The sequence below is a fragment of the Bubalus bubalis genome, chromosome 19, assembly GCF_019923935.1.
Source record: "Bubalus bubalis isolate 160015118507 breed Murrah chromosome 19, NDDB_SH_1, whole genome shotgun sequence".
Lineage (NCBI taxonomy): Eukaryota > Metazoa > Chordata > Mammalia > Artiodactyla > Bovidae > Bubalus > Bubalus bubalis.
In genome coordinates, this window is record NC_059175.1 from 71,507,823 (window position 1) to 71,534,638 (window position 26,816).

General features: G+C 50.2%; 2 protein-coding genes and 1 non-coding gene across 3 annotated transcripts; 1 reads left to right on the forward strand and 2 right to left on the reverse strand.

Annotated features, from left to right (window-relative positions):
* The first annotated feature begins 28 nt into the window (after positions 1-28).
* Positions 29-14,511, forward strand: CCDC127 (coiled-coil domain containing 127). Its single transcript, XM_006053482.3, has 3 exons — positions 29-188; positions 1,291-1,421; positions 13,224-14,511. The coding sequence occupies exons 2-3, from the start codon at positions 1,301-1,303 to the stop codon at positions 13,877-13,879; spliced, it is 777 nt and encodes a 258-aa protein (XP_006053544.2). The 5' UTR covers positions 29-188; positions 1,291-1,300; the 3' UTR covers positions 13,880-14,511.
* Positions 8,257-8,359, reverse strand: LOC112580738. The gene has a single exon (XR_003105075.1). It is a non-coding gene; the product is annotated as a U6 spliceosomal RNA (small nuclear RNA).
* Positions 14,512-19,314: 4,803 nt separating the features above from the next.
* Positions 19,315-25,314, reverse strand: LRRC14B (leucine rich repeat containing 14B). Its single transcript, XM_006053483.3, has 2 exons — positions 24,366-25,314; positions 19,315-21,001 (listed from the first exon to the last, which is right to left on the reverse strand). Exons 1-2 carry the CDS (start codon positions 25,253-25,255, stop codon positions 20,356-20,358), a joined length of 1,536 nt encoding a protein of 511 aa, XP_006053545.1. The 5' UTR covers positions 25,256-25,314; the 3' UTR covers positions 19,315-20,355.
* Positions 25,315-26,816: the final 1,502 nt, after the last annotated feature.

Genomic DNA, 26,816 nt, shown 5'->3' on the forward strand with positions numbered 1-26,816 from the left:
ACGTCGCCGCGCCCGGGGCCTTACGTCGCCGCGCCCGGGGCCTTACGTCGCCGCGCCCGGGGCCTTACGTCGCCGCGCCCGGGGCCTTACGTCGCCACGCCCGGGAGACTGGGAAACGCCGCGCCTGCGCAGAAGGGCTGGCGGGCGGGGGCGCTCAGGGCACCTGGTCGGCGACTTCCCGGCCCGAGGTAAGTTGGCGTTTGGGGGTCTTCTAGGGCTCCCCCAGTTTCTCCTCATATCCAGACAATGTTTGGTTTTTCTGGAGATTACGGCAGTTTTGTGAGGCGGTACCAGGGTACCCGTCCCGCTGTCTCTCCGGGACGGAGCGGGAGTTCCAGTATCGGGCAGTTTGACGGCGGGCCGCCCGCTTGGGCCGACGTTCCGGGGTCACCGGCGGGGCGCCCGGCCCGTTCGGGCCCCTCTGCGCGTCCCCGGGCGGCGGGTGCGCGGGCACCCTCTGGAGCGCGCTGTCCGAAGGGGAGCGCAGGCCCTGAAGTTTGTGGGGTCGGGGGCGGAGTGCCGCTCCCAGCACTGCGCTTTGAGGGTCGTGAGCTTCCGTGCATCAGCTCTGACATTTTTTTTTCTTAATTGTGCTGGCCACAAGCTCTTTCACATTAACTACTGAGCTTTTGTGTGTGTGTCATTTCTTTATTACCAATTAGGATTTTATACGTTTAGGTGTTAAGCAAGTATTTATTGGAAATCCTATGAAGAGTCTTTGATGCTGAATTGAGTTTGTCTATATTCACCTCCTTCTATTTATATTTCAGTTATTTGAGACACATCACGCTCCCCTACGATTTGCGAGTTGCTTTTGTCTGAGGTCTTATTTTTTTCTTTTAATCTCATAAGGCTCACTGCTGTGCAGCCCATACATAGATCTGAACAAAGTTTTTTAAGAGAAAAAAAAAAAAAAGGACTCACATGGACCACATGCTGTGCTTAGTCGCTCAGTCGTGTCGGATTTTTTGTGACCCCATGGACTGTAGCTCCCCAGGCTCATCTCTCCATGGGGATTCTCCAGGCAAGAATACTGGAGTGGGTTGTAATGCCCTCCTCCAGGGGATCTTCCATCCCAGGGATCGAACCCAGGTCTCCTGTATTGCAGGTGGATTCTTTACCAACTGAACCATCAGGGAAGCCCAAGAATACTCGACTGGGTACCCTATTCCTTCTCTAAGGGATCTTCAGGACCCAGGAATCAAACCAGGGTCCCCTTGTAGATGATATATTGTGAGCAATGTATTTTGTTCCATTTCTGTGGTTAATGATATTGTTATTTACTTTAAGGTGTATCTCCATGAATAACTTAAATGACCCCCCAAATTGGAATATTCGGCCCAATTCCAGGGCTGATGGAGGTGATGGAAGCAGATGGAATTATGCCCTATTGGTTCCAATGCTGGGACTAGCTGCTTTTCGTAAGTCATGATTCTCCTAACTTGTTTTCTGGGCTCAAAGTGTGGAGCCCAGAGATCTTGGGCTTTGAAACCTAACAAATGTTGACTAGGGAAAAAATGCACAGTGTGTGAACTGTGAAGACTATATCCCGGGATGTGTGTGTGTGTGCTCAGTTGTGTCCAACTCTTTGAGACCCCATGGTTTGTAGCCTGCCAGGCTCCTCTGTCCATGGGATTTTCCAGGTGAAAATATTGGAGTGGGTTTTCATTTCCTTATCCAGGGGATCTTCCCAATCCTGGGGATCTTCCCAGCCCAGGGATCGAACCCGTGTCTCCTGCACTGGCAGATGGATTCTTTACCACTGAGCTGCCTGGGAAGCACTATAAGCCCAGGAGAGAGCCTTTCAGATACCTGTTAGGAACTGCTCTGCAGAGGTAGAGGAGGAGCCAGGGAATACATGTGGTCAGGCTACATCTTGGTGAAAGATTACTCCTTCTCAGGAAAGAAAAGCCAGGTATCTCAAGTTAATGATTTTAATACGGGAAGGTGCAAGAATCTGGGGTCATTAAAATTCTTCCGTAAGTATGTATCTTAACTATGTTGGGTCTCATGTATCCAAGACAGAGTGCATTCACCCTGAATGCCTTTCAGGGTGAACGTGTAGGTCACTGACTTAATCATAAATGGCAGGCACCAGTCTGTTTACACAGACACATACTGTGTGTCCTGGTCAAATGATTTAACCCTCTGAGCCTCAGTTTCTCTGACATTGTAATTATCTTAGTGCTAAGTAAGACAAGATAGAGAGATTTTGTGTGGAGTGATTCAGTAACCATTTGTTCTTGTCAAAGCTTCGTTGCTCTGAAGGGGGCTCCCTTGCTTCAGTTGCCCTCATAAGCGCTAATGAGGAAGAATAAAGCAGGCATGAAGGAAAACCCGTTTTGGATGTCTGTGTAATGTTTAGGGTATCAGTCTTTGGGAGACTTCATCCCTGAAACCTCTGCTCAGGCTGACTAGAAATTCTCTCTACATTGAATCAACTTTGTACCACTTTGGGGGAATTACCAGTCACTGGTCAGTTGTAATTTTTCCAGCTCTTAGTTTTTATCCCGACTATTGGGGTGGCAAAAAAGTTCGTTCGAGTTTGAAACTTGAACGAACTTTTTTGCCAATTCAATCTCATGAATTTCTTGATGGTTAGGAGTTGATTTTATGTTTTGTCATTGTTGCAGAGGAAGAAACTTTACGCTTTTAGGTTTTTCTGGCTGGTCTAAGAATTAAATTGATATGAGTTAGAGTAACAGGAGAAAATAAAAGCAAAGTTCCTAACATCTACCCATTGGAGAGATCTGGGGCTTCCTAGGTGGCTTATTGGTAAAGACTCTGCTGCCTGCCTGTGCAGAGACGTGAGAGATGTGGGCTTAGTACCTGGGTCGGGAAGACCCCCTGGAGGAGGGCATGGCAACCCACTCCACTGTTCTTGCCTGGCAAATTCCATGGACAGAGGAGCCTGGTGGGATACGATTCATGGAGTGGCAAAGAGTTGGACACGACTGAGCACACATACAAGAACAACACCATAGGAGAGAGGCAGGAAAACTGAGTAACTCACCAAAGTGGCATAAGCGCTCACCTTGAATACCATCCTCAGCTAAAGACAAAAGAGGATGTTGGGGGTGGGGAGAGTTAGTTACCAGAGAAGAACAGGAAAAGCACAGTAACTGATGGTAAGGTTCTTGTGCAGATTTAGGTTGTAGCCTTTTTGTTTGATAACTTTGAAGCAATTTGGCTAACCTGTTCCTGGTAGTCAGGGAGACACCATTACAACTAGAGACTTCTCTCATAAATTTAAGTGTTTCTTGTGTTAGTTAGTCTCTAGGTCGTCTGCAACTCTTTGCAGCCCCATGGATGGTAGCCCACCAGGCTCCTCTATCCATGAGCTTTCCCAGGTAAACATACCACAGTAGGTTGCCATTTCCTTCTCTAGGGGATCTTCCTGATCCAAGGATCAAACCTGTGTCTCCTGCATTGGCAGGTGAATTCTTTACTGCTGAGCCACCAGGGAAGCCCCAAGTGTTTCTTATGAACGGGTAACTCCTGCTTGGTTTTCAAAGTTTCTTCCATGTCTGCTGTTTCTTAGAAAATAACCAGTTGATATAATCCTTATGCCAAATAGACCTTTTTTTTTGATTTGTACAAAGTGGATTTATTTAGAGAGAGACACACTCCACAGAGTATGGTCCATCTCAGAAGCAGAGGCCCTGAAATATGGGGTGGTTAGCTTTTATGGGCTGGGTAATTTCATAGGCTAATGAATGGGAGGATTATTCTAATTATTTGGGGAAGGGTGCAGGGATTTCCAGGAATGCGCCACAGCCTACTTTTTGACCTTTCATGGTTGGCTTTAGAACTGTTCTAGAGCTGGTCATTGTGTAATTTAGCATGCTGATGTATTACAGTGAGCGTATAACAAGGCTCAAGGTCCACTGGCAGTGGATCCTGCCATCTTGGACCTAGTTGGTTCTAACCAGTTGCAGGGAGATCAAACCAGTCTACCCTAAAGGAAATCAACCCTGAATATTCATTGGAAGGATTGCTGCTGAAGCTGAAGCTCCAGTACTTTGGCCACCTGATGGGAAGAGCCAACTCATTGGAAAAGTCTGTGGTGCTGGGAAAGACAACTCAAAAAGAGAAGGGGACGTCAGAGGATAAGATGGTTAGATAGCATCACCAACTCAGTGGACATGATTTTGAGCAAACTCTAGGAGATAGTGGAGGACAGGAGCCTGTCGTGCTACAGTCCATGGGGTCGCAAAGAGTCAGACATCACTTGGTGACTGAACAACAACTGCATGCTAAGTTGCTTCATTCATGTTCTACTCTTTCCAATCCTATGGACTGTAATCCACCAGGCTCCTCTATTCATGGGGTTTTCCAGGGAAGAATACTGGAGTGGGTTGCCATGCCCTCCTCCAGGGAATCTTCCTGACCCAGGGATCGAACCCGTGTCTCCTGCATTGGCAGGCAGGTTCATTATCACTGGCACCAATGGCTATGTCATTCTTTTAAAAGTTGTGCCCTGCCCCCTTCCCTCCTGTTTCATTCTCCCTTCAGATTTTAGTCCCATGTTCTTATGGAAAGCAGAGGGGTGATGCTCCAATTTCTGTGGCTTCAAGGCTGAGGAGGGGTATCAACCCTATCTGTCAGGGAGTAAAAATCTTTGGATGCCTGGTCTAGGGCCCCAGGGGCAGGATGGCTTCTTGTTTGCAGTCGGCTTGGGCTGGATCCTCACATAGCTGTCAGCTTGATGTGGAGCTCTTGTACAGCTTCCACAGCCTTCCTGTGACTCTTCTTGATGATGAAGCACTTTTTATTATATCAGACTACAAAAATAGCTATCTATAAATGACAAAAGAATTGTTGACTAAAAAAAAGATGCACAAGGTGAGAGTTGAGAGTTACGTTTTATTTGGGGCAAAATAAGGACTGCGTGAGGTGCAGTCCTACAAAATGAGGTGCTGGGAGGCAGCACCTCAGAAAGCTCTGAGAGAGGGCTCCAGAGAGGAAGTGGGGGAAGGTCAATATATAAGATTTTGGTGAAGGGGAAGTTGAATGCAATCAAGCACTCATTTTACAAAAGGTTTTCTGCTAGTCACAGGAGCTTATGCCACCATGAAGGGATTTGGTGCCTTTTTAGATATGTTGTTCAGTTGCTAAGTTGTGTCTGACTCTTTGTGATCCCATGAACTGTAACGTGCCAGGCTTTCCTGTCCTTCACCATCTTCTGGAGCTTGCTCAAACTTAGGTCCATTGAGTTGGTGGTGCCATCCAACCATCTCATCTTCTGTAGCCCCTTTCTCTTCCTGCCTTCAGTCTTTCCCAGCATCAGGGTCTTTTCCAATGAGTTGGCTCTTCACGTCAGGTGGCCAAAGTATTGGAGCTTTAGCATCAGTCCTTCCAATGAATACTCAGGGTTGATTTCCTTTAGGATGGACTGGTTTGATCTCCTTGCAATCCAAGGGACTCTCAGGAGTCTTCTCCAACACCACAGTTCAAAAGCATCAAATCTTAAGTGCTCAGCCTTCTTTATGGTCCAACTCCCACATCCCTAAGTGACTACTGGAAAAACCATAGCTTTGACTATATGAACATTTTGTTGACCAAGTGACATCTCTGCTTTTTAATATGCTGTCTAGGTTTGTCATAGCTTTCCTTCCAAGGAGCAGGTGTCTTTTAACTTCATGGCTACAGTCCCCATCCACAGTGATTTTGGGGCCCAAGAAAAAATTTGTCACTGTGTCCCCCTTTTCTCCATCTGTTTGCCATGAAGTGATGGGACCAGATGCCATGATCTTAGTTTTTTGAATGTTGAGTTTTTAGCTAGCTTTTTCACTTTCTTCTTTCACCCACATCAAGAGACTCTTTAGTTCCTCTTCACTTTCTGCTACTAGAAAACTCATACTATCTGTTATTAAAAGCAGGATTTCAAGAAAACTTCGAAGAAGCCGAATCCAGTCTTGGCCCAGCCTGCTTCCCTGGTGTCTCAGAGGTTAAAGCGTCTGCCTGCAATGCAGAAGACCTGGGTTCGATCCCTGGGTCAGGAAGATCCCCTGGAGAAGGAAATGGCAACCCACTCCAGTATTCTTGCCTGGAGAATCCCATGGACGGAGGAGCCTGGTGGGCTACAGTCCACAGGGTCGCAAAGAGTCGGACACGACTGAGCGACTTCACTTTCACTTTCTTTCACTCCTAACAAAAGCCATTTACCCAAGTAAATTTAATCCAGTCTTAGAAAATCTTGATCATGTAGAACTTTCTTTTCCAGTATTTTTTTGTCATTCTTTACACCTTCTTTTACTGAAAACATACATCCTACTTTCCTTTTAATTTTTTTTTTCTTATTCCACTTCAAGTTATTTTTATTGATGACATATTTGTAGCATATAATAAGATCTTATTTGACCTTTAATAAAACTAGGTATAACAGAAATACTGTACTTAACAGTGATGATTCTAAAGACATGTCTGTATTAGTCAAACCTACAAAAAAGTTTTCTTCAATACCAGATACTAATTTAATGTTGAATATTTCCTAGATCACATGAACCCAAAATTCTTTCGGGCCAGTTTTATACTCCTGAGTACGTATATAAGCACTTTTGCTTAATTGCTCAGTTGTGTCCAACTCTTTGCAACCCCATGAACTGTAACCTGCCAGGCTCCTCTGTCCATGGAATTTACCAGGCAAGAATACTGGAGTGGGTTGCCATTTCCTTCTCCAGTATAAACAATTCAGTCAATTAAGTAGAGCTCTTTTCCAAATTAATTTTGGTAATACCATACATCTACAACACGCAAACACAGAGACCTCACAGTTCTTATTTCAGACTTTCAGCCCTGAGGCAGTTTGTTGTTGTTGTTCAGTTGCTTAGCAAAGATAAGACCAGAAGCTAACCTTGGCTCACAGGTACTACAATGTAAAACCCATCAGTTTTATGGTTGTTGTTTAGTTGCTCAGTCGTGTCCACCTCTTTGCAACCCCATGGACTACAGCACACCAGGCTTCCCTGTCCTTCACTATCTCCCAGTATTTCCTCAGACTCACTCATGTCCACTGAGTCGGTGATGCCATCCAATCATCTCATCCTCTCTTGCCTCCTTCTCCTGCCTTCAACCTTTCCCACCATCAAAGTCTTTCCCAGTGAGTCAGTTCTTCGCATCAGGTGGCCAAAGGATTGGAGCTTCAGCTTCAGCATCAGTCCTTCCAATGAATATTCGGCACTGATTTCCTTTAGCATTGACTAGTTTGATCTTCTTGCAGTCCAAGGGACTCTCAAGAGTCTTCTCCAACACCACAGTTTGAAGGAATCAATTCTTGGGCACTCAGCCTTCTTTATGGTTCATCTTCTGTTTGGTCACATCCATATATGACTACTGGAAAAACCATAGCTTTGACTACACAGACCTTTGTCAGTTAAGTGATGTCTCTGCTTTTTAATACACCATCTAGGTTCGTCATAGTTTTTCTTCCAAGGAACAAGCATGTTTTAATTTGATGGCTAGAGTCACTGTCCATAGTAATTTTGGAGCCCAAGAAAATAAAGCCTGTCACTGTTTCCATTTTTTCTCCATGTATTTGCCATGAAGTGATGGGACCAGATGCCGTTATCTTTATTTTTTGAATGTTGAGTTTTTTGTTCTAAGGCCAGAAAAGAATTTTTTCCTTGAAGAATTGAGTAGCTAGCTCAATGATATCAAATGACTGCTACATTCATCTGTGTTGCAAGGTTTTTCCTTCCCTTATTTAGCTTAGGTTTATCACAGCTTTCTTCCAAGGAGCAAGTGTCTTTTAAGCTATGACAAACCTACGCAGTGTATTAAAAACCAGGGACATCACTTTGCTGACAAAGGTCCATTTAGTCAAAGCTATGGTTTTTAGCTTAGCAGAGAAGGCTTCCCCCTTCCCTTCTCCACCACCAGTTCTTGTTAGACGGCTCCAAATGTCAGCTGTGTGGCCTCCCATTCGGTTACTGCTATCTACAGGGATGTTCCAGTCTAGGTTTTAATAATCACCCTCTGGGTGCCTTCACACTCCATAGCCCAGGGTCTACTGAGGCCTTTGTTTCAGGTCCACATTTTGTCCTTTTCCTTCTGCTTTCTGTTAAAACCATTTCATGACGAGGGTGGTTCCCTTGACCCCCAAGAAGCAGTGGTCTGTAGCCAGTCAGGCCAGAGAGATGAGTCTGTGGTGGCACATTGTGCTCCCTGGGTCATACCCTGTGGTTCTGGGTCTCTCTTAGGAATCTGAGAAACTGGGAAAAGTGCTGCCCTGTTGTGGGGTAGGTTTTTTTTTTTAATTATATGGAACACTTGGCCAATTTGCATGTCTTCCTCGTGCAGGCACCATGCTAATCTTTTCTGTATCGTTCTAGTTCTTTTTAAATTTTTAGTATATGAGCTGCCAAAGTGAGCAAGCATACTTTTCATGGAGTGACTTAGGTGCCTGGATTTTTCAGGTCAACGGGATTGAGTAGAGAAAGCGGAGGCTGACAAGAGTGGCGTTTATCAGCTTCATTTGTCTGCCTTTAGACTGTGCTCAGGCCACCTAACACCCATTGGTTTGATATAATTTCTTAATCTTGTAATAACACTTTTTTGAAGAATAAGTACAGGAATGCAGAATTAAAAGTTTTCTCTGATTGTATTACCTAAGCAAGATAACCAAAAAGAAGGAAATATAATATTTCTCAACCCTTCTCAGGGACAGAAAGCAGGAACTTCGAAAGTAAAGATTATATAAAAAGCTATAAAAGCTAGAGAAGAGTCTGAAAAAGCAAATGGAAAATGAAAGTCACCACAGGGCCTTTCCCAGCCTCAAAATGAATTAATTGTAAAGCAGTTATCCTTCATTTTAAAAAAAATTAAAAACTAATTACTACATAGCAGCTGTAATTTTAAGCTTTCCACTTCACTCACCAAGTTCACTGCTCTAGCTACAGGCAGCAGGCAGCCTTTTCTGAGCATTAAGTAAGGTTTTACAAGATACAGACTAGTGAGTTTCTATATAGTGACTCAGATAACCATTATATCTACTACTGTGGGCAGGAATCCCTTAGAAGAAATGGAGTAGCCATCATAGTCAACAGAAGAGTCTGAAATGCAGTTCTTGGGTGTGGTCTCAAAAATGACAGAATCATCTCTGTTCGTTTCCAAGGCAAACCATTCAGTATCACAGTAATACAAGTCTATGCCCTGACCAGTAATGCTGAAGAAGCTGAAGTTGTATGAAGACCTACAAGACCTTCTAGAACTAACACCCTAAAAAGATGTCCTCTTCGGTATAGGGAACTGGAATGCAGAAGTAGGAAGTCAAAGAGACACCTGGAGTAACGGGCAAATTTGGTCCTGGATTACAAAATGAAGTAGAGCAAAGGCTAACAGTTTTGCCAAGAGAACGCACTAGTCATGGCAAACACCCTCTTCCAACAACACAAGAGAAGACTCTACACATGGACATCACCAGATGGTCAATACTGATATTAGAATGATTATATTTATTGCAGCCAAAGATGCAGAAGCTCTGTCTAGTCAGCAAAGACTAGACTGGGAGCTGACTGGGCTCAGATCATGAACTCCTTATTTTCAAATTCAGACTTTAATTGAAGGAAGTAAGGAAAACCACTAGACCATTCAGGTATAACCTAAATCAAATCCCTTACAGTTATACAGTGGAAGTAGCAAACAGATTCAAGGGATTAGATCTGATAGAGTGCCTGAAGAACTATGGACAGAGGTTTGTGACATTGTACAGTAGGCAGTGATCAAGACCATCCCCAAGAAAAAGAAATGCAAAAAGGCAAAATGGTTGTCTGAAGAGGCTTTACAAATAGCTGAGAAAAGAGAATAAGCTAAAGGCAAAGGAGAAAAGGAAAGATATACCTATTTGAATGCAGAGTTCCAAAGAATAGTGAGGAGAGGTTAGAAAGCCTTCCTCAGTGATCAGTGCAAAGAAATAGAGGAAAACAATAGAATGGGAAAGACTAGAGATCGCTTCAAGAAAATCAGAAATGTCAAGGGAACATTTCATGCAAAGATGGGCCCAATAAAGGATAGAAATGGTAAGGATCTAACAGAAGCAGAAGATATTAGGAAGAGGTAGCAAGAATACACAGAAGAACTATACGAAAAAGATCTTAATGACCCAGATAACCACAATGGTGTGATCACTCACCTAGAGCCAGACATCCTGCAATGCGAAGTCAAGTGGGCCTTAGGAAGCATCACTATGAACAAAGCTAATGGAGGTGATGGAATTCCAGTTGAGCTCTTTCAAATCCTAAAAGATGATGTTATTAAGGTGCTGCTCTCAATATACCAGCAAATTTGGAAAACTCAGCAGTGGCCACAGGACTGGAAGAGGTCAGTTTTCATTCCAATCCCAAAGAATGTTTAAACTAGCACCAAGCTGCACTCATCTCACACACTAGCAAAGTAATGCTCAAAATTCTCCAAGCCAGGCTTCAACTATATGTGAACCGTGAACTTCCAGATGTTCAAGCTGGATTTAGAAAAGGCAGAGGAACCGGAGATCAAATTGCCAGCATCCGCTGGATCATTGAAAAAGGAAGAGTTCCAGAAAAACATCTACTTCTGCTTTATTGAATATGCCCAAGCCTTTGACTGTGTGGATCACAACAAATTGGAAAATTCTTCAAGAAATGGGAATACCAGATCACCTGACCTGTCTTCTGAGAAATCTGTATGCAGGTCAGAAAGCAACAGTTAGAACCAGACATGGAACAACAGATTGGTTCCAAGTTGGGAAAGGAGTATGTCAAGGCTGTATATTGTCACCCTGCTTACTTAACTTATATGCAGAGTACGTCATGGGAAATGCCAGGCTGGATGAAGCATAAGCTGGAATCAGGATTGCCAGGAGAAATATCAATAACCTCAGATATGCAGATGACACCACCCTTATGGCAGAAAGTGAAGAAGACCTAAAGAGCCTCTTGATGAAAGTGAAAGAGGAGAGTGGAAAAGCTGGCTGAAAACTCAGCATTCAGAAAACTAAGATCATGGCATCCAGTCCCATCACTTCATGGCAAAATGATGGGGAAAGTATGGAAACAGTGAGAGACTTTATTTTTGGAGCTCCAAAATCACTGCAGACAGTGACTGCAGTCATGAAATAAAAAGCCGCTTGCTTCTTGGAAGAAAAGCTATGACCAACCTAGACAGCATATTAAAAAACAGAGACATTACTTTGCCAACAAAAGTCCATCCAGTCAAAGCTATGGTTTTTCCAGTAGCCATGTGTGGATGTGAGAGTTGGACTATAAAGAAAGCTGAGCACTGAAGAATTGATGCTTTTGAACCATGGTGTTGGAGAAGACTCTTGAGAGTCCCTTGGACTGCAAGGAGATCCAACCAGTCCATCCTAAAGAAAATCGGTCCTGAATATTTATTGGAAGGACTGATGCTGAAGCTGAAGCTCCAGTAGTTTGGCCACCTGATGGGAAGAACTGACTCATTGGAAAAGACTCTGATGCTGGGAATGATTGAAGGCAGGAGGAGAAGGGGACAACAGAGGATGAGGTGGTTGGATGGCATCACCAACTCGATGGACATGTGTTTGAATAAACTCCAGGAGTTGGTGATGGAAAGGGAAGCCTGATGTGCCGCAGTCCATGGGTTCACAAAGAGTCGGACACAACTGAGCGACTGAACTGAACTGAAAATCACTGCATGTGGTGATTGCAGCCATGGAGTTAAAAGCCACTTGCTCCTTGGATGAAAGCTACGACAAACCTAGACAGCATATTGAAAAGTAGAGACAGTACTTTGCCAACAAATATCTGTATAGTCAGTGCTGTGGTTTTTCAGTAGTTGGGTATGAATGTGAGAGTTGTATCATAAAAAATGCTGAGCACCAAAGAACTGATGCATTTGACTGTGGTGTTGGAGAAGACTCTTGAAAGTTCCCTGGACAGCAAGGAGATCAAACCAGTCAATCCTAAGGAAATCAACCCTGATTTCAAATTGGGTTTGAAATTCATTTGAAGGACTGATGCTGAAGCTGAAGCTCCAATCCTTTGGCCACCTGATGTGAAGAGCTGACTTATTGGAAAAGACCCTGATGGTGGGAAAGATAGAAGGTAGGAGGAGAAGGGGACGACAGAGGACGAGATGGTTGAATGGCATCACCGAATCAATGGATGTGAGTTTGAGCAAGCTCCAGAGATGGTAAAGGACAGGGAAGCCTGGTGTGCTTCAGTCCATGGGGTCACAAAGTGTTGGACATGACTGAGTGACTCAATAACAAAAGCAGCAATTCATAACGTGGGGCATATCCTATACCAGTGAAATCATCACACTGTCTTTTGTCTTGTTATCAGAAAAGACCAAAACTCGTACTCATAGGATGGAGAAGGTCTGGTGACAGCACCCAGAACCAGGCTCCAGCTGGCTGCAGGGTTTGTGGTCATCAGCTCTCTTGCTCACTTTGGCTTGTCAGTTTGTGGAGCAGAGCAGGGTATTACCCACCCCAGCTGCCCACACCTTCTGTCTCGTATTTGTGAGGTTATGGTGGAGCTGTGTCTTGAGGCTGAAATTCTGACTTCTTACTTGTGTGACCCCCTAGCAGGATATAAGCAGCCATCTTGGGCCTTACCTGTTTACTAGTGATGACCGGGCACAGCTGTGAACACACTTTGAACTTTTTTCAGTTCTGTACTAACCTGGCCAACACTGTGAAGCATACTTGCCCATAGTCATTTTGAAACCTTGCCAACGGTCTGTGGGGGCCCTGTGGCCAGAGTATAGGCACATGGTGCTAGGCCAGAGGTAGGTTTTCTCAGCCTTCAAACGTTAGGGGGCTGGAAGGGGTCTCTGCAGTCTTGTTCTTCACTTTGGAGAGCGGTTATCTGATTTGAAGCACTTTGCATATTGTTTGTGTGCTTAATTGCTTCAGTCTTGTCTGACTCTTTGTGACTCATGGACTATAGGCCACCAGGCTCCTCTGTCCATGGGATTATCCCAGTAAAAATACTGGAGTGGGTTGCCATTTTCTCCTTCAGGGGATCTTCCCGACCCAGGGATCAACCAAGCGTCTCCTGTATTGGCATGTGGATTCTTTACCATTTGAGCCACCTGGGAAGCCCACATAGCTTCATACAAACTATTACCATTTTGTTTGTCTCAGGACTTAAGAATTTATTGAAATGCTCTATAGCTGCTTTATGTTTCCTGTAAATAGAGATTATAACTTGAGCTCTGATGTTCATTATGTGTGTTTTCCTCCCCCAAATTATTTGTGTCAGGCTGGATTTGGTCTAGGGAGTCGAGAAAAGAAATAGAAAAGGAGAGAGAAGCGTACCGTCAGAGGACAGCCGCCTTCCAGCGGGACCTTGAAGCCAGGTACCACGCCACAATCGCAGAAAGCCGGCGGGCCGTGGCACACTTGTCCCTGGAACTTGAAAAGGAGCAGAACAGAACAACTAGTTACCGAGAAGCCCTCATCTCTCAGGGGCGCAAGTTGGTGGAAGAGAAGAAACTTCTGGAGCAGGAGCGGGCTCAGGTCCTTCAGGAGAGGAGGCAGCCCTTGCGGAGTGCGTACCTGCGCTGCCTGGGCCAGGAGGAGGACTGGCAGCGCAGGGCCAGGCTCCTGCTGAGCGAGTTCGAGGCTGCGCTCACCGAGAGACAGAGCATCTACTGCAGCCTGGTGCTCCCTCGCCGCAGACGCCTCGAGCTTGAGAAGAGCTTGCTGGTCCGTGCGTCCACCGACCCGGTGGCTGCAGACCTCGAGATGGCAGCTGGCCTCACTGACATATTTAAGCACGATACGCACTGTGGAGACGTCTGGAACACCAACAAGCGCCAAAACGGGAGGCTCATGTGGCTGTATCTCAGATACTGGGAACTGATCGTTGAACTGAAGAAGTTTAAGCAGGTAGAGAAAGCCATACTGGAAAAGTAAGTCAGGAATGAACGGCTCCGGGTCAGAGTCCTGCATTTCGGGTTTTCCGACGTTCGCTGCTCCTCCTGCCAGTGCTCCCTTGCTGTGACCGTGCATGCACACCACCGCCTGTCAGCAGTGGCCACGCCTGTCACCTCTGAGCAGGACAGAGAGCCTCTGTCCCCTGCAGCAGCTGAGGATGCAGTCTCAGAAGCAGATCAATATTTTATTAAGCAGAACAGGATAACCTCACAGCTTTAGAGTATAATTGTTTTTAAGAATGTCAAATACCATGTTCATCCTATAAGTCATTTTGTCACTCCCTAAATAAGTTCTGTTTTCTCCTCAAATAACTTTTCTCTTTCCTAAAACTACAGTTAGAAGTTGTCAGGTAGTGGTGAGGACTGCCTCACAGATGGGAACAGATGGTGGTGACGCCAGCAAGGTTTCGTGGTCTGAAGCTCTTGCCCATCAGAGTGTTTCTGCTTTTCACTTGATAACCCTTGTGGGTGTTTGGAGTTTGCTGTGTCTGTATTCAGTAAGCAGATACTATTTATTTAGGTTGGTGTAAAGGTAATTACAGTTTTGCATTGTTGAATTTTGCCATTTGATATTGAAATACATTCTTAAATAAATGAAGTTATGTTTTGAAAGTGCAAGTGTTAGTCACTCAGTTGTGTCTGACTCTTTGCGATCCCATGGGCTGTAGCCTGCCAGGCTCGTCTGTCCATAGGATTATCCAGGAAGAATACTGGAGTGGGTTGCCATTCCCTTCCCCAGGGGATCTTCCTGACCCAGGGATTGAACCCACATCTCCTGCTTTGCAGGCAGATTCTTTACTGTCTGAGCCACCAGGGAAGCCCAAGGTTATGTTTTACATCATTTTAATGCACATTTCTCACTTTATGTTTTTTGTTAATGATTTATTACGTGCTGTTTATTTTAGACTAGGGAAATGATGTTAGACAAAAAGCAGATTTGAGCGATTTTCTTATTTGAGTTCAAAATAAGTCATAAATCAGCAGAGACAACTAGCAACATCAATGACGCTTTTGACCCAGGAACTGCTAACAGACATACAGTGCGGTAGCCGTTCAGGAAGCTTTGTAAAGGAGACGAGAGCCTTGACAACGAGGAGTGCAGTAACCGGCTGTCAGAAGTTGACAGTGACCAACTGCGAGCCACTGTCGGAGCTGATCCTCTTAAAGCTACATGAGAAGTTGCCAAAGAACTCAGTGTCAACCATTCTACAGTGTTCAGCATTTGAAGCAGATGTGATAGGTGATGAAGCTCGATAATGTGGGTGCCTCATGAGCCGACTGCAAATAAAATCATGTTTTGAAGTGTAGTCTTCTCTCATGCAACAATGACAAACCATTTCTCAATTGGATTATCATGTGACAAAAAATGGATTTCATATGACAGCTGGCAATGACCAGATCAGTGGCTGGTGACGAGAAGAAGCTTCAAAGCCCTTCCCAAAGCCAAACTTGCACCATAAAAAGGTCATGGTCACTTTTGGTGGTCTCCTGCCTGTCTAACCCACTATAGCCTTCTGAATCCTGGTGAAATGACTACATCTGAGAAGTATGCTCGGCAAGTTGACGAGATGCACCAAAAACTGCAGTGCCCACAGCTGGCGTTGGTCAACAGAATGGGCCGAATTCTTCTCCATGACAATGCCCAACCACATGTTGCACAACCAGCGCTTCAAAAGTTGAACAAATTGGGCTACAGAGTTTAGCCCCATCCACCATATTCATCTGAACTCTTGCCAGAGACTATGACTTCTTCAAACATCTCAACAACTTTGCAGGGAGAATACTTCCACAACCAGCAGGATGCATAAAATGCTTTCCAAGAGTTCATCGAATCCCAAGGCACGGATTTTTAATGCTACAGGAATGAATAAACTTCTCATTGACAAAAATGTGTTGGTTGTAATGATTCCTGTTTTGATTAATAAAAATGTGTTTAAGCATATTTATAATGATTTAAAGTTATGATCCAAAACCACAGTTACTTTTTCACCAACTAAATATTAGCAATGGCCTGTATTTAAAACACCTGCAATTTGAAAGCAACAATACCACTTTTTCTGTGTGTAATTCCTTACTCCTTACAAGGCTTTTTAAAATAGATTATCTCAACTTTTTACTACAAACTTAGGTCCATTTTCCACAGAGCTAATGTGAATTGGCCTTTGTGTGCGTTATGCACATCACTTGTGTCATCCTGATCCCAGTCTTGTGCAGTGAGCACTCTTAGTATCCTTGGGGTAGGGGCTCCTGAGACCACCCCAGACTTAATGACTTGTTGGGAGGTCTGAGGACTCAATGCGTGGCTGTTCTCATACTTGAGGCTCATCACATAGAAGGAGGACAAGGCCAGCAGAGGGATACGCACCTGGCAAAGCGGGAGACCGTGCAGCTTCCAGCACCTCCCCCCCCCGCCCCGAGGGCCACATGGCCATGTGGACGCGCCTCAGAGACAGTGTCCCGGGTTTCTGTGGAGGGCCAGTCACACAGGCAGTCTGCCTGGCACAGACCCAAATTCCAGACTCCCAGAGGAAAGCCTGTGTGGGCGCCAGGGGCCACTCCTACCACTTGCTGGTGGCAGGAGCCCTCCCCAGCCCAGGTCCCAGGCGCCAGCCGAGGGCCAGCCTGTCAGCAGCTTCCCAGGCCTGCAGTGAGCCCTTCTCTGCAGCCATCACGTCCAGGGTCACGCAGGTGGTCACAGGTCCAGTTCACACCCAGGCAGCTGGGCTTCAGAACTGCACTGCCCCAAGTGAGACCAGGTCAATTTTGAGGGACTGGCGGGTTTGTGGGCTGATGTGAGAGGTTCTCGCCTCCGCCTGAGGAACCCCGAGAGCAGCTGTGCTGTCAACAGGGCTCTGGTCCTGCTGGCTTAGACAGCTGGGGGCTTGACTAAGGCCAACTCATGGAGCCTCAGGGCAGGGGTGGGACGTGGTGGTCAGACCTCAGAGAAGAGCCAGAAATGGCACGTGAATGACATCTCGAACCTTGGAGAAACTACCCTTTGGCCTCAGATCTCGTTTTATCTTCTCTGCTGGCAAACCAGCTCTCCCTGGCCCCAGGGTAAGAACAGTGGCCAAGTTTGGGGGCTGCGGGGTTGTGTGGTGCTGTGGCCTCTGAGTGGAGCAGGAGCTGGCTCTGGCAGCTGTGAAGGAGGCATGCGCCCTGCAGGCCCTCCAGCAAAACAAGGACCTGCACAGACCACGGGGCTGCCGGCAGCCGGCAGGGAGGGGAGGGGCGGGGCTTCCTGGGTCTAGTAGTGGGCAGCTGATGAAGCTGCAGGCTGAAGTCTCTGGGTCTCGGCACGGTGACTGTACGAGTCCTCTGGGTCTGCGGGTGTCTCCTAAGCTCCAAGTATAGAATTGGAAAGAACCGTCTGGAACAAGAATTGTTAAGGTGGGACAGATGGCATTGAAGTCCCGAAGCTGCATCCCTTTCTTGCCAGGATGGTCAGCAGGAAGCAATGCTGCATTCCTGGAGGAAGGGCAGTTATCAATCCACACAGGCCAAGGGGAGGTAAAGATGGTGGTCCCCACACAACTAGGCTGTGGTCCTATAGGGTCTATCAGGGTCCCCATTGTCTCTCCATTCCATTCAACTGTCTGGCCCCTGGTAAGACTGGGTGGGTTTAGGCAGATGACGGCACCTCAGGCTCCCCAAGAGCAGCCCAGTTGAGCTGCCATGTAGCACGTTGCCGGTCTCCTGACCCTTGGCAGTCTGTTCTCTTCCCCTGTGCAGTGTGGTTTGCCCTCGTGTGGGAGCTCTGCTGTCTGCCACACAAGAAGCACAAGGGTGGTCCTGGCCCTGGTGGGCACCCACGGCCACATTCACCGCCAGCATCACTGGGCATCCTCAGGACCACCAGTCTTGGGGTGGGCAGGTACAGGGAAAACCCACTAGGCTGCAAGCGGCGTATTCAGTGTTGCAGTTGAGCGGGACCACAGCAACAAGTGAGTTCGATGCCCTGGGATGAGTGGGAGGCGTAGGTCCCACTCGGGCCATCTGTGCGCCTCTGAAGTGCTCCGGATGAGCCTCCCAGGGCCTTCAGTTTCACAAAAGTGGGCTATTCCTCAGGGTGGGGGGGGGCAGTTGCGAGTGTTCTCCACCAGCAGACCCCTGTGTGCCCGCGCCTGCCGTAGGTCTCAGGCCCTGCGTTGCCACAGTCTCCCCAGGCTCTTCTCTACAACAGCTGCTAGGCTCAGCCTTGGATGTGCCCGGTCCTACCTGCTGACCACCCAGAGGCCAGGTCATTGAAAAACTTCCAGAGACACAAACAGCAGAAGCTACTCTACTCTTCAGAATTAGAACAAAATTGTTTCAAAATTTTGCCCTGTGTCTCCCAAGAGTTTCTTGCAATAACAAAGTCCATGTGGCTGAAATAGGTGCCAGTGAGACTTGACCAGTACAACACGTGAGGAGACGTGCAGGGGTGAGCAAAGAGCAGAGCTGACAAGTGCAGGGAGCAAGAAGCTGTCACGTTGTCGCTCAAGCCCCCCACTCTGTCACTGCTTTCCCAAAGACCCAGGGGCTCTTCCTGACCAAGGGATCGAACCCATGTTTCCTGTGGCTCCTGCATTGGGAGGCAGATTCTTTACCACTGAGCCACCTGGGAAACCCTGTGGAATACTATATATATTTGGTTTTGTTAAGTTATGTCCGACTCTTTGTGACACCATGGGCTGTACCACACCAGGCTTCCCTGTCCTTCACCAACTCCCAGAGCTTGCTCAAACTCATGTCTATCTAGTCAGTGATGCCATCCAACCATCTCATCCTCTGTTGTCCCTTTCTCCTGCTTTGATCTTTCCCAGCATCAAGGTTTTCCCCAATGAGTCAGGTCTTCCCATCAGGTGCTTAAAGTATTGGAGCTTAAGCTTCAGCTTCAGCATCAGTCTTTCCAATGAACACCCAGGACTGATCTCCTTTAGGATGGACTGGTTGGATCTCCTGGCAGTCCAAGGAACTCTCAAGAGTCCTCTCCAACACCACAATTCAAAAGCATCAATTCAGCGCTCAGCTTTCTTTATGGTCCAACTCTCATATCCATACATGACCACTGGAAAAACCATAGCTTTGACTACATGGATCTTTGTTGGCAAAGTAATGTCTCAGCTTTTTAATATGCTGTCTAGGTTGGTCATAACTTTCCTTCAGAGGAGTAAGCATCTTTTAATTTCATGGCTGCAGTAACAGTCTGCAGTGAATCTGGAGCCCAAGAAAATAAAATCTGTCACTGCTTCCACTTTTCCCCTCTTTGCCATGAAGTGATAGGACTAGATGCTATGATTTTGTTTTTTTGAATGTTGAGTTTTAAGCCAGCTTTTTCATTCTCCTCTTTCACTCCCATCAAGAGGTTACTTTCTCTTTGCTTTCTGCCATTAGAGTGGTATCATCTGCATATCTGAGGTTGGTGATAGTTCTTCCAGCAATCTTGATTCCAGCTATTCATCCAGCCCGGCATTCCACATGATGTACTCTGCATATAAGTTAAAGAGATTAGAACAGGCAAGGGTCCTGTGGGGGAAGGGGAGAAGTGGGTGAACTTTTTGTTTAAATAAATCATTTTAACAAAGGAATACAAATGGCCAATAAGCAAATGAACATGCCCAGTTTCATGAACATCTCGGAAATACAAAATAATGCAAGACCTTTTTGTCATCCATTAGATTAAAAAAGAAAGAATACCATATCTGAATAAGCCACACTTCTGTTTTATTAGCATTAATATTTAATTACCTTAATATGCAGCACTCTGCACAAATCTGATCTTAGTAGAAACCAAGTCCAAACATTGGAATTAACCACTCCTGAAGCGCCAGGACTCAGCTGCCAGAAGGCGCCCCCTGAGCCCAGGGTCGGTGGAGGTGGGAGTGGGGGAGGCATCAGAGCCAGAGGTCACCTGCTGCTCTGGGCTCAGCCTGGCACCAGCGGAGCCCTCGCCTGCCACTTGCAGGCCAGAGGGCAGGAAGAGCCATTAACCAGCAAAGCCAGTGTCCTCGCTGGACAGGAGTTTAAATATTCATACAGGGCAGCGCAGCAGACACCTGCACCCTGCAGCCTGGCCTCCAGTGTGCCCCTCGCTTTCACTCTTCTCGGCTGGTCACTTCCATCCGTGTGTCCAGAGAGGTGTCCTCTCTGTCCTCCCGCGCTCACACTGGCCTGTCCTCCCAGCACCTGAGCGCCGGTCCCGCCGCTGGACCTCACTCGACCCCCCTACCGCCTGGGCTGCTCCTCGGCTCCCACGGCAGGGCATCTGGCCTGCTCCCCACCAAGCCTGAGCATGGGGCTCAGTAAGACCCCCGTTCTGTCTTTGCTCCCAGGGAGAGGGGCGGAGGCAGGGCCGCGCTCCAGCAGCGCCCGGGTGTTTTCACCAGGAGGCGCCCAGTTGGTGGACGGCGGGATACTCGGGGCGGGGACCCTGGAGTCCGAGCTGCGGACGCACCCGTCTCGGACGTGCAGGGTCTACTCCATCTGCTTCAGCACTCTGGAGAAGTTTTCTAGAGCGGTTTTGAAAGCTTGCAGCAAGAAAGCTCCGAGTTCATTGCTGGTTTCCTGAATGTCCGGGTCGAAACTCCCGAAGAGGGGTGTGGAGACCTCGATGTCGTCCCGGCCGGCGCGCAGTAGCACCGCGCGCAGGTCTGCAGCAATGGCGTCGTATTTCTGCTGGTCGAACTTGGACATGGCCAGCTCGTCCTGGGGGTAGGCGCTGCCCTCGGGGTAGCAGTCCCGGGGCACTGGGAACTCCACGCACCGCAGCCGGGGGAGCTCGCAGAGCGTGGCGAAGAGGCGCCGGAGCGCGCGGCCCGACAGCGGGTTCCCCAGGAAGCGCAGCTCCCGCAGCCGGCGGCAGGTGCCCAGCGCCAGGCTCAGTGCGCCCACGTGCCGGTCCTCGAGGCCGCATTCCTCCAGGGTCAGGGCCCTCAGCGTGGGGGCGGCCTGGCCCAGCAGCCGGTGAAAGGTGGCCGGGAACAGGTCCACCAGGCAGTGCCCGCTGAGGTCCAGCACCTCCAGGTGGGCCGCGTGGATGCAGTTCGCCAAGAAGGTCATGTCTTCGTGGTTCAGGGCACAGTTGCCCACGTCCAGCACTCTCAGCGGCGTCCGGAGGGGGCTGCGGGCAAGGTGGGAAATAGCGGCTGAGAGCAGGCCCCAGGGTGCTCTGGGGCCTTGGGGTGAATCCTGTTTCAGGCACAGCAGAATGCGGCTCAGAGCCGCACCCACCTACCCAGGACTCCACTCAGCCTGAGAGCAGGACTGTTTTTCATTTTTAAGCAGTTTAACAAATCAAAATGAGAATATTTTGTGACATGTGAAAATGATATGAAATTCAAGTTTCAGTGCCCGTAAATCAAGTATAATCTGAACACCGCAAGACCTTCCTGTACCTCCTGTCTGCGGCTGCCCAGGTGCAACGGAAGGGCTGAGTCAGCATACAGTGTGTAGCCACCTGCAGTAGAGGCTGGACTTTACCTGATGACAGACCTGGCCTTTGTCCTCAGCCACCAAAGTGATCAATCTCTTTTGTCAGCAGGGCTCTGTGTGTTCACAAGCTTGTTGTGGGGCCGTGAAGTGCCTGTGAATTGGTAGGAAACGAAACCCTGGCTTGGCTCCGAATGAAGGGCTGGAGCGCACAGGCTTTTAGGGCAGGGAGGGGTCCATTCTTAGCTTGCCAGGGACCTGAAGACCCTCCTGTGCGCTGAGTAGGAGTCCTTGCCCCGCTCAGCGGCTCTCACAGACCCACACCCGCCCTGGGGATTCCTGGCCTGGGTCTGGGGTCACCGAGCTGAGCACCGAGTGTCAGGACGTGGGGGTCCACTCTCCTCCACCTGCCTGCTGGGGCTCCTCTCCCACCTCACCCTACATCTGTACTCTGGGCCCAGAGCTCCTGTGGTCTTCCAGCTGCCGACACAGCAGAGTGCCTGCTGTCCCCCCACCACGGCTCTGCAGGCTGTGGCTCAGGCCCTGAGCTGTGTGGAGTGTTTCCACCGCCACCTCTCTCATGCCCACATCCATCCATAAGGAGCCCTCTCCCCAGCTGCCCTGCCCCAACCCTTAGGGGGCCTCCTGTGTGGAAAAGGGTCAAAAGGCAGGCCTGACTGCCAACGTGTGTCTGGAAGCTTGGATTTGGGAAAGGCCCCCCACTCAGCCGATAAGGGGCCCCTGGCCTGAGCTGTCCGCACAAGCAACATGGTGCCTGCTGACATAGGCCTCCTTCTGGGATCTGAAATCTCTGTGCATGCCAGGCCAAGGTGCCCTCCCAACAAGCCCCCAATGAAACCCCTGGGCCTGGGTCTCCAATGTGCTCCCCATGTGTCTGGAAAGGCGGGCCCCGAACCCACACACAAACGTGACTGCTGTGTGGCGGCACCCTGGGACAGTCCTGCGTTTGTGGTGCCTGGGGAAGCGCACTCACAACCAGACGACCCGGCACAAGCCCGCAGGGTCGTCTCGTTGGCTCCGCCCTGACATCACCTGTCTTCCTGAAGCTCTGCACACTCGGGCTTCAGTCAGCTGGTCGCTGAGAGCCTGTCCAAAGCCCCAGAAGGTGCAGGTGTGCCGTGTGTCAGGCCTAAGTGGAAGGGAGGCAGACGGGTGCGTGCCCGTCATCACAGCCATCTGCTGTAATGCATCTCGGCAGTGAGTCTTCCCAGGGAATCACCAACCTGGGAGCCATGGGAGGCCTGCCCTGTCTGCCGGTCTTCCCATCTCTGCACCTGGGTTTGCTGTGTGAGCCAAGGGAGCCAGGGCAACCCTTGTCCTGTGGGGCTGATCACCCCAAGTCGGGCTCAGAGCCTCCAGGGCTTGACCTGGCTCTTCCCTACCCCCATTCTTCCCCCCTGCTCCCTTCCTCACCTGTCTTTCAGCCCCCAGCCCAGGCCGCCCCCTCCGTGTCTCCCAGAGCCGGCCTCAGCCCAAGCTCAGGCCCTTCACCTGCAGGGCTCCCACTGGTTCACTCTCCCCAGGCCCTCCACTCACTCAGGGGCCAGGTCCCTGCTCAAAGGTCACCTTGGAAACCGACCTTCCCTGACCACACAACCGTCTACTCCCTCCCACTTAGGCCTGACACACCACACATCTGGGCCTTCTGGAGCTTTGGATGGGCTCTCAGCGAGTGTGCAGAGCAAAGGGTCAGGGGAGACAGGTGATGTCAGGGCGGGGCCAACGAGATGGCCCTGCGGGTTTGCGCCGGGTCGTCTGGTTGTGAACGTGCTTCCCCGGGCACCACAAGCGCAGGACTGTCCTGAGGGCCCCAGGGCGCTGCCACACGGCAGTTGTGTTTGTGTGTGGGTTCAGGGCCCGCCTTTCCTGAGCTGGGGAGCCGGGGTGGGGGATGGGGCAGGGAGCCCAGGTGCCTCAGGGAATAGAGGCCGTACAGGCCCTGGCCAGCTGCTGCATAAAGGAAAAATTCTGGTAAGCCAAGGCTCCCTAAACCAGAGAAGACGTCCTCACACTCATTGGCTCAAGAAACGAGAAGTTATTTTCCATAATTTTTGTAAGTATATTCACAGCTGGTGGCTGTCAAGGTGGCGACCCTCGGTGGTGCCCTCCCCTGGCCTGGTGACCGGCCCTCACCACACCGTGAGTGGCAGCATCGGCGTCGTACTCTGCAGGGAAGGTAACAGGAGCCAGAGGGCTTGTGGAGGGGGTCCATGAGCCAAGGAGTTGAGGTCTCCTATAGCTCAGATGGTAAAGAATCCTCCTGCAATGCAGGAGACCCCAGTTTGATTCCTGAGTTGAGAAGATCCCCTGGAGAAGGGTTAGGATTAGGGTTAGGGTTACCCACTCCAGTATTCTTGGGCTTTTCTTGTGGCTCAGCTGGTAAAGAATCCGCTTGCAATGCAGGAGACCTGGGTTTGATCCCTGGGTTGGGAAGATCCCCTGGAGAAGGGAAAGGCTACCCACTCCACTACTCTGGCCTGGAGAATTCCATGGACTGGAATCCTGGAGGATTCCATAGAGTCCATGGGTTGCAAAGAGTCGGACATGACTGAGCGACTTTCACTTTTCCCTTTTTTTCACTGACAGCCATGAAAATGAGCATGGAAGTGGATCATTCCACTTTCCTGCCGAACAGGCCTTCAGGAGAGACCACAGCTGCCCCCACAGGGCTCCTGTCTTGCCCACAGGAGCCCCAGCACTGGGGTGCTTTGTTACACCAACAGGTAATTAATACACTGTGATGGAGTTACTTCTATGTTGCCTGCTTGCTAATCAGGACTCTTGTCTTTTTCTTACTAACTGGAGAGTCTCCTTTGAGGCATGGGGCTCCCAGGTGGCCCCCAACGGCCAGTCCCAGCTGGGCTTCCTCCCTCCCCATGGCTGCTCTGAGCTGGGCAAAACCCACAGGGACCGGGCCTTGTGCCTTGTAAGTAACCAGGTCTGTGCACTGCCCTGGGCCACCCTGACCTGGGCTGAGGGGCTGAGGGCAGATGCCTGCCACCCCCGCCCCATCCTTCCGGTCACCCCAGACTCACCCAAGCAGTGTCTGCAGCTTCCCGGTCAGCGTGGAGAAGGCCACGTGCAGCTCCGTGAGCTGCGTCATCCTGCTGAGCGCCCAGGCAATGGAGGCGAGCAGGGGCTCCTCGCCGTCAGAGGCAGGGGTGCTGGCGGGGGGTGCGTCAAAGGCCTTGGCAGGCAGGGTGAGAGAGACCAGCCGCGGGAAGCCCCCCTGGGCCAGCAGCTGCTGCACGTGGCCCGCGTGCAGACGCACGTTGTGCACCACTTCCAGCCGGCGCAGCTCGCGGGGCCCCGCCAGGCGCAGCACATGCAGCAGCTGCCCTGGGTCCAGGCTGTCGGCCCGCAGCGAGAGGCAGCGCACGCGCAGAGAGCCAGGGCCCGATGGCCCCAGGGCGCGCGCCACCGCCTCAAAGTTGCCCGCGGTGACGAAGACGTCGGCCAGGACCTCGATGGGGCGCCGGGTGGCGCAGGGCTGCTTCTGCAGCTCGCAGCAGGTCCTGGCCAGCAGCTCCGTCCGGCCCCACCTGCCCAGCGCCCGCCCGCAGGGGCACCTCTGCACCTGCACGTCTCGGATGCCCGTGAGGTCAGCCACCCGCAGCCGCCGGCGGCCCCTGCCCTGGAGCACGTGATCAGCCAGGCCGCGTACGCAGGCCTCCAGGCAGGCCCGGCAGGCCCGGTCCCGCAGGTCCCCAGCGTGGTCCGTGCTCGGACCCAGCAGAGGGCCCAGCCGGAACTCCTCCAGGGGCCAGCGCTCGATCAGAAGGCGGATCACGGCGGACTGCTCCCGCAGGTAGCTGGCTTTGAAGAGCAGCGGGTATAGATTGTGGGCCACGGCGTCCAGGCTCTGCTGGGCCCCCAGGGGGTGGGACACCAGGGCCTCCGCGGAGATGAAGCGCAGCGACTGCATGGCCCACCTGCCGTCTCTGGGACAGGACCGAGCTGCCCCCTGTGCTTCTGCCGAAGACCAGCCCCCTTCTCGCCTATTTTTAGCTGCAGCTGCTGCAAGCAGCTTGCCTTAGACGGGGTGGGGAGCCAGCCCTCTGGTCATCTGATGGCTATTTTTGTCCTGGGCGCCCATTTGGCTCTGGCTGTGGAGGCGTCTGGCTGTGGCTGGCCTGTCTTGGAGGCGCTCAGCTGGGGAAAGCTGAGCTCCTCGGGTGCTTGGCTGGGGGAGGGCGTGGGCCATTGGAATTGCCGCCAGTGTTCACTTCTGGTGTGGCCTGTCCTGGGGGCACCCATCCCCTCCGGGGAGTGGGTCTGCCCCAGCCCTGGGCTGGCTGCACAGCTAGAGGGACCAGCAAGCCTTTCCTTGGACCCCTGGGCTCGAGTCCCTCCCTTGGCCCCGCGTCCAGAGTCAGGGACGTGGCAATGAGCATGGGCTGGGCTCTCCAACAACTGTCTCCTGATTTTAGGAGAAGATAAAGGCCCCTGAGGGGCCTAACCCTAACCTGGCTTCATTGTCACTGAGGACCCAGGCTGGGAGCCATCCCCCCACAACACTCGCCTGCACCCCCAGTGGTCCGTGTGCCCCCAGCTGTGGGGCCTCCCTGGACAGAACCCCCTGCAGCCCCGGGACCCATGCAGTATGCGGGGCTGCGGGTGAGGTGGGGACCCTGGGATCCTGACGCTCCCACAGCCTGGAGCCTGGTTCCTCGCTCTGGAGCGGGGCAGACCATGTGGCCTTGAACACGCAAGAGTATTCTGAGCTAAGGGCGCTTGGATCCCCTTTCTTCCTGAACACAGGAAGGTGAGCCACCTTCCCTGAACTGGGAGGAGAGAGACAGTCTCATCACCAGAAAGGGTGTCAGGACAGTTCCTTGTTGATGTTACTGCCTTGTGTGTTGAGTTGCTTTTCCATAGTCATCTCATCTCTCAGCTTAGTCCAGAAACACTTAGGCCACTGGGGTCTTCATCTCCTTATGAGGGCTCCCATGTCGTAAAAGCTTACATGAAATAAATCTATGTGCTTTTCTCTTGTGAATCTGTTCTTTGTTACAGAGCCCCAGAAGACAGCCCAAGATGGGCAGGGAAAACATTCTTCCTTCCTACAGCTCCCAGCTCTGATGGGCGTTAGATCATCATCCAGTGACTTGAAGGTGCATGCTACCTCCACCCCGACTTCAGCATCATTTAGGAGCTGATAGACTGTCCATATGATCACTGATCTAGGGAGGGGGCACAGTGGACAGAGAGAGAGACAGAAAAACAGAGAGACAGAGACACACCAAGACAAACCAAGAGACAAGAGGAGGGGAAAGGTGGAAAGGACCCTGGGAGGGGAAGGTCAGGGGCCACTGGACACCAGGAGGTGGCGCCTGGCGGGGGTGCAGGGGCGTGGGGGTGGGGTGGAATGTGAGGGTGAGAGTGAGTGTAGGGCTGGGGCTGCCGTGCCTGGGGACCCACGTGTGGTGGACCCTCCACCCCTCCACCCAGGTCGGACCCCCCTCAGGGACAGTTCTGCCTGCTGT